Below are 15,920 nucleotides of genomic sequence, written 5' to 3'. Positions count from 1 at the left end.
AGTCTCCCGCACTAGTTTGATGATAATTTGCCGACCACCAGCAGATGCTGGGGACGTATCATCAGTTCCGGCCTTTTAATCACTAGACACCCTCTGCTAAGGCAGGCCCCCCGCAGGCTGACCAGACCTGGGGGTCCCTAACATCTTGGGCCCCAGCTGGGGTCTTATTCCTCCTGATCCAGAGTCATTGGCTCCAGAGTTCTGCAGTCCCTGATGTTTCTTTTACGACCTGGCACAGGACTGGGTTCCCAGCTCTTTCAGCAACCTGATGGTGGATGTTGCAATAAAGCCCCTGCAGACAAGCTCCACTGGGTGGACTAATGCTTTCCATTGCTTTTATAATCTCAGGACTGAGGACGTGCAACATAGATCTCTTTGATCAGCCCTCATACGAGCGGTAATATAATCTGCCAGTGATTTAGATTTATCACTTCTAAACCATGGATTGGGAGCCTAATATCACAGATCTATCCCAGACACGCCAGTGAAAATGTGTAAATTGCTGCTTCATATGACCACATATGAAATTCATGTTAGAAATTTAATGTTATGACACCATGTGCTGATTCTCTGATGGAGAATCTTGTGAGAGGGATAATGACTCAGCTATTGTCTGTTTTCTTGAGGCCGTGTGTATGACTGTCGTCAGCCTCCTCCTCTTCCTCATCTTCGAGTATCAACCATATTGGAAGCTGTCACTTCATGCCTGATGATTATTCACAGCCACCTGTCTCTCCCTGTCCCAACACAGCAGCTCTGTGGTGCCTGTGCAGGCAGTAATGTATTCTCTGCAGTTTGCTTCTGAGGGTTAGAAAGAGTTCATAGTCTGCAACTTTTCTTCCTAAGTGTTTCTGTCTCACTGAAGTTTAATTCAGTAACAATCAGTGGTGTAGAACAAAAAGCTGTGCCCTGTGCATATGAATCCTTAGTAGACCCACTTCCACTGTAATGCAGCCATTGTCACACATGTACAAGGGATCAGCTAAGTGTTTGCAACCCTTGCGTGCATTAAGAAAGGTTGCACAGTTTGAACTCTCGCGTGTTCATCCCTCTTTTCACAACACACTTTATTTACTTTACACTATGTTATTTAAGAAAAATATGGGATGTTCTTTCTGTTGCAGTGTTTTAGGTCTTCATTACACCCTGAGCATTAGACAAGAGTGGAAAGGCATTTAACTGTGGCCCTTACACAGAGGAGGGATTAATGCATTACTATATTATAAAAGACGACTTAATGAGACTTCACTTACCATCATGTTTGCTGAATTTAAGTGCATTAGCTCCAAATTAGGAGCCAAATAGGCCAATTTGTTGCAACATAGAAACAGCACGTTTAAGTTAATCAGGAAGTGGCCATTAACGATTCATTTACTGTCATTGTTCCTCAAAGACCACTCCTACATTTGTTTGACCTTCTCTGCAGGTTTATGAAACTGAGCAAAATGCTGTATTCTATCTTTTATAATATCAATAACTATGGCACTCTGTAGAGCACATACCTCACCCAGACCCAACAGCCCCCTTATATCCAATCAAGCTGCACCACATCTCACGCATCTCATATCTCAACTCTCCAAATGTGCCTGATTTTTTTCATCAAGATGCAGAAATTATTCTCTGGGAATAATGTAAAAGAAATAAAAACTAAAAATAATAATCCTGCATCCGCCCCTCAATCTCAATCCACATCAACATTTATTGGGTTCTTCCAGACCCACATCCTTCCACCAAGTCTCATGGAAATCTGTATATTAGAAAATAAGACAAACTAACAAACTGGCCTGCTGGATGCGCACCCTTGTTTTTATTTCCTCTTTTAACAACCTGATTTCACATTGTTTCAAATGACATGGTGACTTCACCTGTAGCAGCAACCATCAGAGTGGACTGTGTTAGGAGATGATATGTTTTTGTAAATCCTAAAGGATACAGGATGCATAAAAACTCTAGTTCTAAAATGTGCCAATCCCTTAATTATATTGAGGCAGAGTTCCTCTCATATTGCACTATTGATTGTGAGTATCAATTTTTTTACACCCTTCAGAATCACATGTCCCTATTCGTCTGCACAATCTGTTCTTTAAACTTTTTATGTATTTAGTTTTTCAATGATTGTTTTTGTTCTTCGGGTTCCCATCTTTATCTTTCTCCTTGAAAAACTTATTTTGCTTTATCTTTCCCCCTATTTTTCCTGTTTCATATATATGTCATTCACCAAACACTAAAGCAAATTCCTTGTATGTGGAAAACCTACATTCTGATTCTAATTCTGATTACTTGAAATATATAGAAATACTATGAATGAAGAGGGAATGAGCCCGATGACACCACAACATATTTGTATATATAGAACACAGACAGGTCTTAGCATGGGGGGTGGGGGTGATTGGTGTGAACAAAAGGTAAATTACTTAATTACTTTACTAAGGTAAAAACTGCTCAGGACTCTGACTGCCAACAGTAAGTAAATTAGCCATTAGGCCGTCAGACACAGGAGAAGGAAGTTAATTCACTTTTATCCTCTAGTTCCTCTTTTGCAAACAATGACGTGCTGCTTCGGAAAACCACCTTCAGGGTGTGAAATTCAGTGCCTGTGTGTCTCCAGAGGTTTGAGCAGCACGAGTGAGAGGAGCGACCTTTGACGTGACGTGTGGGCGGCCGATAGCTTGTCACCTATCCGAGGGCCTCACACCGTCCCTCCACATGTCGGCATGGTGGTATTACACTGAAGCAAACTCAGACTGCCCTTTGATAAGCAAACATTCACTGAGATATTCTTTCAATCTTATCTTGTCTGCAGAGGAACTGTGAGCGGAAATCTTCAATTTAAGAAGAAAATCCACCACTCATTGTTGAATACACAAACGCGGCCTCCATCCCCGGTTCCAACACCAAAGGGTGATATGCAGAAATTGCCCCAGCACTTCAAATGTCCACTGACTGCCTTCTAAGTTTTAAAGCTACTCTCTGTTAAAGTTTTTTTAATGTTTTTAATATTACACGAATAATGTGATTAATGTTAAATGTGACCTGCACCCTGATCTGTGGAGTGCAGCCTTTTGCTCCCATGTATGTGGATTATGGAAGTGACAAATAAAAACGGAATCTGAAGCAGCAGAGTTGTTTGCCTGCAATTGACTTGACTCTGTCGTGCAGATTAAAGTAAACTAATTAGTCCGCGGCGGATTTGTCTTCTGGTCCCGTTGGGCTCGGCCAGTGGGTTGCTATTGATCCAGCGAGTCAAATCAATCCAATCAATCAATTTGCTGCAGGCTAAGTGTCGAGACCCACAGGTGACAAAACAGAGCTCTGCAGCGACTGACTCTCACAGGCCCTAACACACACTGATGTTAAACGTGTGTAAATTCAATGATTAGAGAAAGAGTCGGACTTATACTTGACTGACAAATGTGGCCCGAATATGGTTTGTACTGCTTGGGCCTATTCACCATTAACCACACGGACCACTTTAGGTCCAGATTACACCTTTCCTGGAGCATCGCATGTTTGCCCACAAAGGCCCAATATTGTTTTGGGATATTTGGGTCACATTTGCTATTTTACAAATTGGCAACTTTAGGCTCAGATCCATTTAGTCCGGGCCACAGGAAGGCCAGTAGTGCCGCATCATTGCCTGAAGTGGCCCACATCCTCATGCCATCCGGGTATAAAGCAGTAAAAGGCCATAATGAAATAAAAGATCTTTTTTGTTTTAAGTTGTTTTTAAAAGAAAACATAAAACATTTCTCCTTGCTTCATCCTTAAACTAGATCTTGCATTTTCCTGCACTATATTATTTATAATTTTCATTTTTTATTTCCTTTTTTTTCTCTTTTAAATGTAATTTTAACATGTTCTTAGTTTTCTTAAAACCTGCTCTCTCCTTTTTTTTTATTACATTTTAACATTCTGCATTTCTTCTTATTATTACTGATGTTATTATCATTATTAGTAGTAGTACTACTAGTAGTAGTAGTAGTAGTAGTAGTAGTAGTATATTCTTCTCAGTATAACCTTCGACAGTGTTCTGAAGTAAATGGAAAATGAAACTGTTGCATCCTTGACTCTGATGTTGATCACTGAGTTGCAGCAGGGGGATGTTAGAAAGCCTGTGGAATGCTGAGCTCTGATTGGCTGCCGCTCGCCCTTATAAAGAGCCGCAGTGGCAAATTCAATCAGATCAACTGCGGGCATCCAGAGAGAGAGAGGGACTCACAGGGACGCTCATCGCAACACACTGGGAATCAAACCTGCGCTGCTCTGCTGCTTGTATCAGATTTTTTTTTTTTGAATAAAAAACACACTGGACCACAGTTACCATCATGAAGGAAAGGAGAAATACACAACCGCTGGTCGTGAGATGTAAACTGGTTCTTGTGGGAGACGTTCAATGCGGAAAAACAGCGATGTTGCAAGTCCTGGCGAAGGACTGTTATCCAGAGGTAATGTCCCGATCCACTGATGTGCTTCGTCTTTGCGCAGAAAACAAATCAGTTGCTTTGTATTTTCATTACAATCAGATTCTCTTAAAAATGACTGAAGACGGCAGAAGAAGAAAAAAAGCAGTGCGTCTGTTGCAGTGATTGTTCTCATGCGCATTTTTTCTCAGATCTCATCCTTTTCGCTTTAGTTTGTATCCATGTACCGTAAAATACTTTTAAATTGCACAATCTGTTCCATGGCATTAGCCCGTGAGGTTGTATTCCCTTTACATGCACGTGTGGCTGCTTCCCTGGCGCATGTGCTGCAGTGATCCAAGTGATTGATGGATCTGAAATCGCATCACATTCCGATGAGGCTCATGTTTATTTCATTTGATTACTCGATGCGTGTTATTTTTTTTGATTTTTTTTTTTTTTGTGTCGCACTAATTATCCTGATAAAATGTCTGTTCTACCTGACACCTCCACACTAATGGCACCGCGCTGCTAATTGCTCCCCCAGACCTACGTGCCCACGGTGTTCGAGAACTACACGGCCTGTCTGGAGCTGGAGGAGCAGCGAGTGGAGCTCAGTCTGTGGGACACCTCAGGTAAGTGATCCCGCCTCTGCTCCTCTCATCTGGGTGGCCTATCGTGGCCTGCCGCCGTCTGTCTGCGCCACTGAGGGAGGAGGCTGGGGATGAGGAGGAGGAGAAGAGCTGGGGATGTAATGAGAGTAGGGAGGATAGTGGTGGAGACAACAGTTGGTGTTTGGACACGCATCATGTGCACTTGTTGAGCCTGATTCATCTTTTAGATTATTATACTATAGTATAATAATAATTAAACTTTTTCCATATAGCATCTATGAACAAGGTTCCCAAATTTTTTACAAAATACATGGGAATAAAATAACACAGAACAATAAAAAAAATAACAGATAACAAATAAAAAAAAAACATATAAAAATTAAAGAACATCCATCAAAAAACAGTTTAAAAAAATCAGGCTTTATAAAATGATTTAAGCAATGACTTAAAATAAAAAAGATGGCAAGTCCAATCTTTTCAGGCAAGGGGTTCCAGAGCCTCGGGGTCATTCTAGAGCCCCTTATCCAGTGGTCAAACACCCACTAACTTCTGGCTTTGGTCTCCAATGGGAATTTATACCATTAGCATTCACTCCCGGGTCAAATGATGCACTCGATTTTATCGGCAGTTATAAAAACAAGACACCCGGGTCATTCCTTCTTCTTTTTTAATTTGGCATTCGAGAAGCTGCACCATTTCGTTATGACGTGTATTTAACTTCGGGTTCTTGGTGCGTAAAAAGCCATGAACGTTTGTGTACTTATTGTTTTTTACTTGCGAACATCATTTGTTTCTTTGTATCATTCAAGATTGGAAAAAACGCAGAAAGACAAACTCCTCTACTAGTAATAGCAAAGGGGTCAATCACTTTTTTTTGGGTCTATTTACCCCAAAAAATTTAAAAATCCTGTCTATACTCACTAATTTTATTGTACAGCAAGTGTTGGAGGTAAGATCTTAAATCTTGGGATTGAACATTGGGAGTTAGTAGCTCTTTGTCACCCGATAAATTGTTTCCGTGTGGCAGGAAGAGGGATTGACACGTCCATAAGAACATGTCTGTTTCGCTGGAAACTATTGGCAGGAAGACCGAGATTATTCCACTTCACTTGTTGTTATTGCTGACTTTGTGCATCATATGTTCATTTACACAAAGCGTGAAAAAGAGGGTCAATGTGTCAGTGTGGATCTCCCCGGGGATCTGTTGTTCAGCGTGTTGACCTGAATTCTGTGAGCACGGGTCTGGAGCACCTGTTTGATTCCCCCTTCATGCCTGCTGCACAATGGCTTCATCCCTCTGCCTGCACTCTGAGCTGTACATATCTGCAGTTTCATTAGGTCGCCGTGGCTGAGTGAGCTGGCTCGTGTGTGTGTCTGTACGACAAATCCTTTATGTAACAGACCCACTTGTCTGAGACGATGCAGTTTGTTCTCATATTTTTTTCACCCCAAACATCATCCAAAAGCGGCAGTAGGGACGCAGTGAGTGTAATTCTCTCCCCAGACCAAATCCTGCTTTTTAATCCCAGACTGTGGACCTTGGGTCAGGCCAGCAGGAGTGGGCCCGGTGCCTGCAGATGATGGACATGCAGGGAGACATCCTGTCGAGCAGGAAGGTTTTTCTGGAGCAGACAGACAAGAGGCAGCTCAGAAACTCTGGTGACCTGCATTCCCCTCCATATGCTGCCCCAGGTCACCACTCAAACAGCATGATGCAGGGGATTAAGACTCTGAATAGGACCACTGGGCCACCACCCCTTCTGATTTATCCAATGAGTCTCACACACTTTCTCTTTCTCTCTCTCTTTCTCTCTCTCTTTCTCTCTCTCTCTCTCTTTCTCTCTCTTTCTCTTTCTCTCCCTTGTTAGCCATGAAGAAAACAAACTTTTGTTTCCGGCTTGTCCTCAACTTCGAGGAACAATGACAAACACATGCTGCACCATATTTTACCAAATTAGTGTAGTAATAGAGTGCAACACAGTCAACCTTTATTTTATTACATTGAGGAAGAGACCTCAATTACAGAATAGCTGATTACAGAAAATAAACAAAAAATTTCCCAAAACCAAGAAAACACAAATAAGAAACTGTTACTTCTGCAAAGAAGCAAAAGAGAGTAAAAGTGTTAGGATTAAATACAGTACATTTGATTTCATTTAAAGCAAAAATAATCAATCAAACCAAACAAGTAGGTGAAATAAAGTGAGATGAAAAACTTAAATTGCCCTCAGGATAAAAATGAGTTGAGCTTTAGTTATATACTATGCTTTTCAATTTCCTGTTCCACTTAGAGGAGAACTTGCATCTCCTCCTCCTCCCTCTTATTTTCTTTATAGACATCTCTCCTGTATCTCCTGCTGGTGATGGACGACAGGCGCAGGAGCAATTTGTTGCTCGCACTGTACAGTTTACTCTTCTTACTGTAATTTGCTCTAATTGCGTGGCGCTGCGCCGCACCGAGAGGGTCTCCTCGTTATCCCGACTCCCCTTCATTGATTAGATTGACCTCATCACCGGCCCCACATGGCAGGCAGCTCCTTCCACCCGGCTCCGCCATTGGATTTACAGACCAAAATCAATCCACGGGTTTTAATCAGCCCAGTCTGATCGGACATGCAGGGGGGAGAAGAGAGGAAGGAAGGCAGTAGCTCATGAACAGAGAATAATGGATCTTGTTATGGCGTTAGTGAGTAATTTCTTTCAGGTTGAACGCTCTTGCAGATAAATCTATTGAGGTTTAGAGGATGCTGTATCTATAATAATTTCTTAAATGATATATAGCTAAATGAAAGTTAGTTGGAATGAGCCCAATGTCGATTTAAACAATCTGTATAATTGTAGAGGAGAGACATTGTTAATAGACAATAATTTTGTTGATGGTTGGATATCAGTCAATTCTAATGGCCACTCAGCTCGCAGTGATGGATGCTTATTTCCATTCTAGATTTATCCTATTTATGGTTAATCGATTAATCCCCTGCTCTGTAAAATGTAAGAAACTTCTTAAACAGACGGTTGTTTGACTCAACTTCAGAATCCACAGCGTGATGAGCTTTGACAGTGTCAGGTTTCAAAGCAAAGCTTGTTAGCCTTTCAGACGTGGCGATGCACAGGGACAAAGAATCATCCTCCCTCTCCCTGCAGGGGGCTTCACTGCTGATTCTGACTGGCTCTGGCATGTGAAACCAGGGAACAACTGTCTGATGCAATGTAGTGTGGTTTTTGGCCATGTCTGTAAAGCCTATAGTTATCAGCAGCAGCACAGCTCCCAGCCGGCTGAGTGTGGGTGGAGGGGCAGGGCTACACTCTCATCCCCAAATCTGTGAGTCATCCCATCACTGGATCATTTATCTGTCTGACCCCTGTATTCTCTCTGTTGGAGAGGAGTGCGCTAATGATGGAGACGGGCTATGTCACTCAGTTGATTAAGCACAGAAATTCACTCACTCATGCACGCACGCACGGCGAGTCGGATTCCTCCCATCCCCCACCTGTGGGCGCCGACACAAGTCTCGGCCCTGTGAAGCCTACTTTCATACTGAATGGCCCAATTTCCACCTCAACAACGCTTGGCTCTGGGCGCTGCACCATCGAGAAGGATGGAGCCCAGCGCAGCCACATGGAATTTGGTTATGCTCGTTTTCATTTTCCCTCCGTTCCCCCCAGTTCGTCAGCCTCGCTCTCCACGTTTCATGCCTCACAAACTCTCCATCTGTTGTAGCGGCATGCTGTTGAGAAAAGGGGGAGACAGGAAAAACATTTGGGCCACGGTTAGGCGCTGCATGTGCATTGATCTGTCTATCCGAGGCTTTCTCTCGGCCGTGGCAAAGAAAAGAAGGAGGGGTGAGAGAGTCAGAGACTGGTACCCTGTGATATCACACTGCAGGGGGTGAAGGATTAATGGCATAGGAGGGCACTTTGTGATCCGCCTCAGTAGGATGCGCTGCTTTCCCTCCTCTCTTCCTCTTCTTTTTTTTTTTTTCTTGAAACACAATTGAAACTGTGATTTCTTCCAGGATTAGAAACTGGATCCTCGAGTGTTGGAAAAGAGCTGCCAAGGCTGCAGAGCTTTAAATACTACCATTTACACATTCATATCATTCTTCATTTACCTTTTTAAAGGTGGTATAAATACGCCTTCATGAATCCTTTGTCCAAAAAAAGAAGGTAAAAGAAATTTCATTGGAGGGTTGAGTAACAAAAACACACCCTAGATGTGTCCGCCATCACCCCTCCCCCCTTGACGGGATAATACTACTAAACTAATTTGTCAGCTTTAATTGCTGAGGCTCTCTGACCCCCTGCACAGCATCTGTGCTGCTTTTCATTGATTAGATCACTGGCTATTTAATGCAGAATCACACCCAGGTTCCCGGCACGGTGATCACCCCCTTTGCAATGTGATTGAGAAGATTTATAGTGCCTCAGAGACACAACACACACACACACACACACCGACTCAACATCCCGGTGGGGCTAATTGCTCTGGTGTGAATGTGTGTCAATTTTCACAGTCAGCTAACGCAAAGTTGTCTCACAGATGAGAAATCGCGTTTGGGCATTGAATGAAAGTAAATGAAATTCTTAAGGCGGCTTCTCTCCTCTTGTTGAATACAGTGGTAGTGAAACATTTACGTTAATCAGAATATTTCAGTTAATTTACTATTAAGCACGAGAGCGGTCATTTTTATTCTAAAGACATAGAAACGCGTAGAACACAAAACTGCGTCCCTTTGTTCCTTTGCAGTGATGTTTACATTCTCCAGGACCCTGAGCCCTGAGGAATTTCATCACAGCTTGTCATTATTCCACTCACAGCGCCCGGCAGCTGGCAAATTCAGTTCTACCCTTTGATAATGTGGAAAATCATTAAGTATTCATGGAACTGATCTGTATGCAAACATCCATGTTGCTCTGTGCTTTATTTTTCATATGTTTTCTTCTGATGCATTGTTTTCTACGGTGTAAATCAATTAGGATGGGTTGTGTAACATGTAATGAGTGATTACAAACACTGCCTCTGTTATCTGCGGCTATAAGAGGAACAATGAATCCCTTTTGGGATTCACACGGAGCCTAAAGTAAACATGTTAATCCCATTGAGCTGCTCCTCTCCTGTTTCATCTTATCACAGATTGGTATCACCTCTGGCTGCAGCCAAATTTAAATTTGTGAGCGTGTGTTTCATTAGGTGTCGGTGCTGGCATTAAATGTGTGTTTTTGTGCGATTGGATGTGTGTATCTGTGGTCCCCAGCTCTGTTGCAGAGCAGAGGAATGTCCCCAACAGTAGGTGGGTGGGCAGTTTGCTGTGTAAAATGATTGATTGGCAGTTAAGGCGAGCCTTTATGGAGAGGTGGGAGGAATGCCTGATGTAGATGGCGGATTTCAAGGCTGTTGCTGTGGTAACAGAGGGACTGGAGGTATCAGCGCAGAGCGGAGGATTTTTGGGGGGGTGGGTGGCTTACTTAAGGATTCCGAGCATGAGTGGGAGCGTCTGCCTGCCCCGAGCCCCACCATTTCACTTGCGTAATCTACTGCAAGAGAAGATCAATGAGGATTTAGTGCTCGATTGTCATCTTCTGTCCCTCTGAAATGCCAGGAGCGGGGGGGGCAGATTCAGGGACAGCAAAGTGAGGCTCAGCAGGAGAAGTGATGCCGATTTCACATAATCCCTGCAGCTGTATTCTACCTCCGCTGCTCCATCACACATTTTTACTGACCATCTGCCTGTTGCCATAGCGATCAATACCTCAAACAGTCCCCACTTTAAATGAATTCATTATTGGCTTAACACACGAGGCCTTACATATTTTATAATGCAAATTTAGTCTGTAACTTTGATGTGATGGCTAGAAGCCTTTTATTGTGAAATATAGTCTCCCAGTGTAAAAATATCAAAAGACTGTTTTTCATCAAACATTAAGGGAAAAAAACACATCGATAAACTTTTAGAACTGCAAACTGTAATTGTGTTATATACATTTCAAAATGGTGGCTTCAATAGATTCTCCTGAAATTTTTATCTCTCAAATTAACATTAGATATAAATTAAACTCGATCTGAACAAGAAGAGCACACACGTCCGCCAAGGCTGATTTGCAAACTGTTTACATTAAACGTAATATCTTCTCTGATGTAGCTGAAATAAATGTGTTGCCATACAGTAACTAAATAAAGAAAATTCTTTTATTGAGTCTTAAACTACAGTTAAAAATTCCACCTGTTGATAGATATTAGGACTCTACAGATGTTTTTCAATAAAGATCTCCATTATTTTTTCGAAAAGTCACAAGCATTTGGAAAAATCTCACAATGATTAGGAAAGTATAAAAATCCAGATCCACAAAAAATTCCATCAAGTCTCCTGATAACCTGTCCAGTAGTCTTTGGAGTAATCCTGCTAAATAACAAAGAAACAAGCACGGATGAAAAATAAACCCAATCACCACCAATGTAGTTGTTCTGTGGTCTGATCTCACCAATGAAACTATTTGAAATCAGAGGTATCAGTGTGTTTTTCTGTTTGTCTTGATGATTCTCTCGTCTCTGCCCCATAAGGTTCTCCATACTATGACAACGTGAGGCCTCTGTGCTACAGCGACTCAGACGCAGTGTTGCTGTGTTTTGACATCAGCCGTCCCGACACTGTGGACAGCAGCCTGAAGAAGGTAAAGGGCTTCTGCACGTTGTGTCTCACTGCTGCTTTCATTGTAAATTATTTTCCTTTGGATAGTAAACCGTTATTCACTGTCCACTGAAATAACCGACCTTTTTGCGTTCACAGTGGAAAACTGAGATCCTAGACTTCTGTCCCAGCACACGCATCCTGCTCATTGGCTGTAAGATTGACCTGCGCACAGACGTCTGCACGCTGATGGAGCTGTCCAATCAGAAACAGACTCCCATCGCCTATGAGCAGGTGAGACACAATGGGTTAGCACAATCAGGAGAATATTCCATCTGAACAGAAACAATGCATGGCAAAAATTAAATGGAGCATTTATCAATCCTTTTCTCTGTAGGCTTCATATTTGTCTTTATTTTATGTGAGGGACCATTCGATATTGATGCACAGTATACATCATATTATCTGTTCAGGCTGTTAGCAACACATCTCTTGATGCCACTTCACTCATTGTCACCTGAGACTTTCAAATATTTTAAAACTGGTTCTCGAATCTTGGGATATAAATATATATATATATATATATATATAGACACACTATATTCGATTGTATATGATGACGAAGGAAATAGGAATACAATTAGTAACCTGACCCACCCGTCAGTGACGCATGATCCTAATTTTGTAGCCATTTTATTGGCTTGCCGGGACATTTCCTCCTGAGCCTCTCACCTGCAGCGACACTGCTACAAATAACAAACTCTGAGAATTTATTAAGGGATGTTTTGAACAGCGCCATTCATCACTCCACTTATTTGCAGGGCTCTGCTATGGCCAAGCAGCTGGGTGCAGAGGCTTACCTTGAGTGCTCGGCGTTCACTTCGGAGAAGAGCATCCACAGCGTGTTTCGCACCGCAGCGATGGCCTGCATCAACAAGCTGCAGCCGCTCCAGAAGCCCAGCCCCACACGCCGCCTCTCCAAAAGACTGCTCCACCTGCCCAGCAAGTCGGATTTGCTCTCCTCCACCTTCAAGAAGGAGAAGGCCAAGAGCTGCTCGGTCATGTGAGTGAAGACCTCTCGGGTTACAGTCCTCACATGCGACCCCCGGCCCCCTGCCTCTTTGGTCTCGGGGAAGGGGGGGTGGGCATGATGGTTTTATCAGGGCTTCCTGCTGAATCCTTCCCTCACCCCCCCGGAAACCAAAACGCCCCTCAGAAGAGGTGGACACCTCGCTGTCCACTTGCTCCTGAACCTTTTAGCGCACATCCATCTTTCTCCACTACTGTTAATCTTGCTTTCAAACAAATAGTGTCAGTCAAGGTTTGATCATTGAGCTCTCATGTCTTCACCTGTAAACAGTATGCAACTAAACTGGTGTTACATCTGTCTGATTTTACTCTCTCTAGGCACATGTTGATTTTGTCCAATATGTGCAACGTGTGACGTTTAATCTTGTGATGTAAATGCCTCTTAGACAATTCAATGGATCTTTTTCTAAGTGCAAAAATAAATCTAGCATGAGACCGTCAGGAATTAGCAAAAATCCTGCACATCCCTCTTATCAAAGGTGTGTGTGTGCGGTGCAAACTAGCTTGTTGCTGTTGTCCCTATTTAGGCCTGTGAGAGCACAGAGGTGCAGAGGGAGTGGGACAGGCCACAGTGAGAGCTGTTACACAGAGGGCTGTTCTCATCGTCTCAGTGGTGATGAGAGCAGGGATAAGAGCTGTGAGTGCCGACAGCAGTCTAGACTATATCAACCTGCATGGATTGTTGATGCATGGTTGTGTAGCTCTGCTCCCGCGCTGCTCCACAGGCTTTCAGTGGACTACTGGGAGGAGGAAATGACGATACACGCAAAATAAAAATAAAGGGAAGTCTAACTGTGCTTCCGGTGTCTGCTGTCACAGCTGGAGTCTTATTTAAAAAAAAACTGTTTTGGTGACGGGACAGACACTTGATTTGTACTGACGAGAAGAGACTCTGTTGTTGTTGTGACCAGGAGCATAAACACAAACGGTTCAATGGCTGTTCAGAGTGACTTATGAAGCCGTGGCTGGTTATTGACGCCAGCGCTGCGAGGCTTATTTTAAAAAAAGCGGATGATGCCTGTAGTCGCCTACCTGGTTCAGGCTCACTTCTAACAGGAGGATCTGGTTTGTAATTTCGAATATTTCTCAGAAGATTTGTAGCATTGCATCGTTGACAGTTTTCCAACAAATCTCAGATGGCTTGCAGTTTTTGAAAAAAAAAAAAGCCTTTCATATCACTTACCCAGAAGTCACTGAGATTTTTTGACGACTGTAATATGCCTGTGGATTTCTCTCAATTCCAACAATTCAATGTAGCACTCGCAACCCGACTATTCTTCCGAGATGAGTTTTGTGTCTCTTGTTTATCTATTGACCTCCAATAAGCAGCTCTTACTATAAGCTACAACGACTGCGGCGCAAAAACATGGACCCTTTTCCTGAGCTTAAATCTTTGACTTCATGGTTATGTTTGTGTGCAGCATTGATCTCTGTGCTTCTAACCATAAAGCAATAATGATTTAAGTGCTTGTGATGCAAGGCAACCCGTGTGGCAATAAAGACGGAGCTTTGTGATTACTGTCATGCTCTAAATGCTCCATGGACATGTGAGCGAAAACCATCCCTGCTGTACAAAGAGGCTGTTGATCTGTGTTTGCCCCTCCCCCTCCGTGTAGCCACTGGTATATAAAATAACCAATGACGACATCATAGTAGTAAAAAAAAAATCGGCGTATGCGAATAAGAGGGAACAACAGCGTTGGAGACTTTCCTGTCAATTTTACATAATCATAATTTTAAAAAGGTACTGAGGCAGCGGAGACTTTCTTGAATTGCTTGTGTGAGTTGACAGTGACATGCTTTTCAAATTGGGAAAAAAAAACTTAAAGTCTTAACAATCATCTTGTAACAAGGGCTAGTGTGTGGGGGAAATTAAATAATGTGGGACTAAGGAGAACAAGTAAACAAGAACTCAACATGCACAGGCTGGCCCTGTCCAAAGAAAGTTATTTTTCCATTATTCTTTTTTTGTATTTAAATGCATGATGTGCGTACCAGTGTTGTTTTGGAAATACCTCCCTGAGATGGTTGTAGCGTCTTGATGAAGCCGGGGGCTTCCACTTGGTGGTCGCAGGAACTTAAAGGGGTGATTTGCACAAAGGCTCCCAGTTCACGGTCACAGACTAAAATTCCTCGGCATTGCCTAGCAACAATTCAGCGTAGGAAACACGGAGACTGGCTGTTGGGTTGATTGTGTGGACAGAGGCGGTTGGCTCACAAGCAGACATCCCCACATTTGTTATTTAAGCATCAGTTATGCATTTATTATGCATTCATTTTTGCCAGGTTTGTTTAAAAAAAAAAGAGGTTTTCTTGATGTTTTTCTTGGGGTCAGCGCTGTGATGCCAGGATGTCTGAAGATGGGACAGACCTTGTCGGTTAATATGCAGCCTTTGTGTAGTAGTCAGTGTGTGGTGCAACGGTGCAGTCAAACTCCTAAGCATGTCTTATTAAAGTTGTATGATTGTACATACTGTCTCCTGTTTTATAATCACTGTAAGATATTGTCAAGGATGTCAAATGGAAATATTGTTATTGATGTGATTATTTATTTAGTAGCTAATTTTTTTTTTTTTGCCTTTTATTGGTCGACATGTACATTTGTTTAAAATCAATTTGGGAATTTAATGTTTTTTTCTTTTTGTTTTTTGTTTTTTCCCTGTGTTGAATAAAGCTTGCCCTGTCTGGCACCCTTGAATTGTTGTTTTCCTGTCATTTAAAGCCTAATTCCCATGCATTCATTTACGTAACATAGTGTCTCTGTTATTATTCAGAGATGTTCCTCTCGCACCTTTAGTCTTTTTACATTATACATTGATTTTAATTGAAACCTCCATCAAACAGTGGTATCGATCAAAACCTTTTACACATTTCATAAAACAGTCAAAATACCCTGGTGCCTTTTATATTTTGTTCATACCCTCTGATCACATATTTCTGAAGGTTGTTGTAATGAAAGTGAGCACATGTCTCCAGTGGTGTATCACTTCAAGAATCCCTGTATGAACTGGGGGGGGGGCTCGTGTCCTCCACACTATCAGAGCTAATAACTCCTTTTTAACAAGCTCTGTGTCGCTGCATGCATACAGAGCACGCCTCATTAAGTGTAGAGCAAAGTTTAACAGGGATGGATGAGGAGCTACTGACATTCTCTATCACTTCATTTTCTACTGACAATCAGTGAGTTAGTC

At 42.5% G+C, this 15,920-nt stretch overlaps 1 protein-coding gene across 1 annotated transcript; it reads left to right on the top strand.

The window, feature by feature from the left end:
- The first annotated feature begins 4,180 nt into the window (after nucleotides 1-4,180).
- Nucleotides 4,181-15,427, top strand: rnd1b (Rho family GTPase 1b). The gene is made up of 5 exons (XM_034590736.1): nucleotides 4,181-4,445; nucleotides 4,948-5,035; nucleotides 11,574-11,683; nucleotides 11,800-11,934; nucleotides 12,462-15,427. The coding sequence occupies exons 1-5, from the start codon at nucleotides 4,326-4,328 to the stop codon at nucleotides 12,705-12,707; spliced, it is 699 nt and encodes a 232-aa protein (XP_034446627.1). The 5' UTR covers nucleotides 4,181-4,325; the 3' UTR covers nucleotides 12,708-15,427.
- The last annotated feature ends 493 nt before the right edge of the window (nucleotides 15,428-15,920 follow it).

Source organism: Hippoglossus hippoglossus, chromosome 7 (genome assembly GCF_009819705.1).
Source record: "Hippoglossus hippoglossus isolate fHipHip1 chromosome 7, fHipHip1.pri, whole genome shotgun sequence".
Lineage (NCBI taxonomy): Eukaryota > Metazoa > Chordata > Actinopteri > Pleuronectiformes > Pleuronectidae > Hippoglossus > Hippoglossus hippoglossus.
Note: the sequence above shows the minus strand (reverse complement) of the source record. Positions and strands in the feature narration are given on the sequence as shown.

Coding starts and splice junctions, on each gene's coding strand:
- rnd1b (XM_034590736.1), top strand. CDS start 4,326: ATGAAGGAAAGGAGAAATACACAACCGCTGGTCGTGAGATGTAAACTG. Junction 11,684..11,799: donor TGGACAGCAGCCTGAAGAAG/GTAAAGGGCTTC, acceptor TTGCGTTCACAG/TGGAAAACTGAGATCCTAGA. Junction 11,935..12,461: donor CTCCCATCGCCTATGAGCAG/GTGAGACACAAT, acceptor ACTTATTTGCAG/GGCTCTGCTATGGCCAAGCA.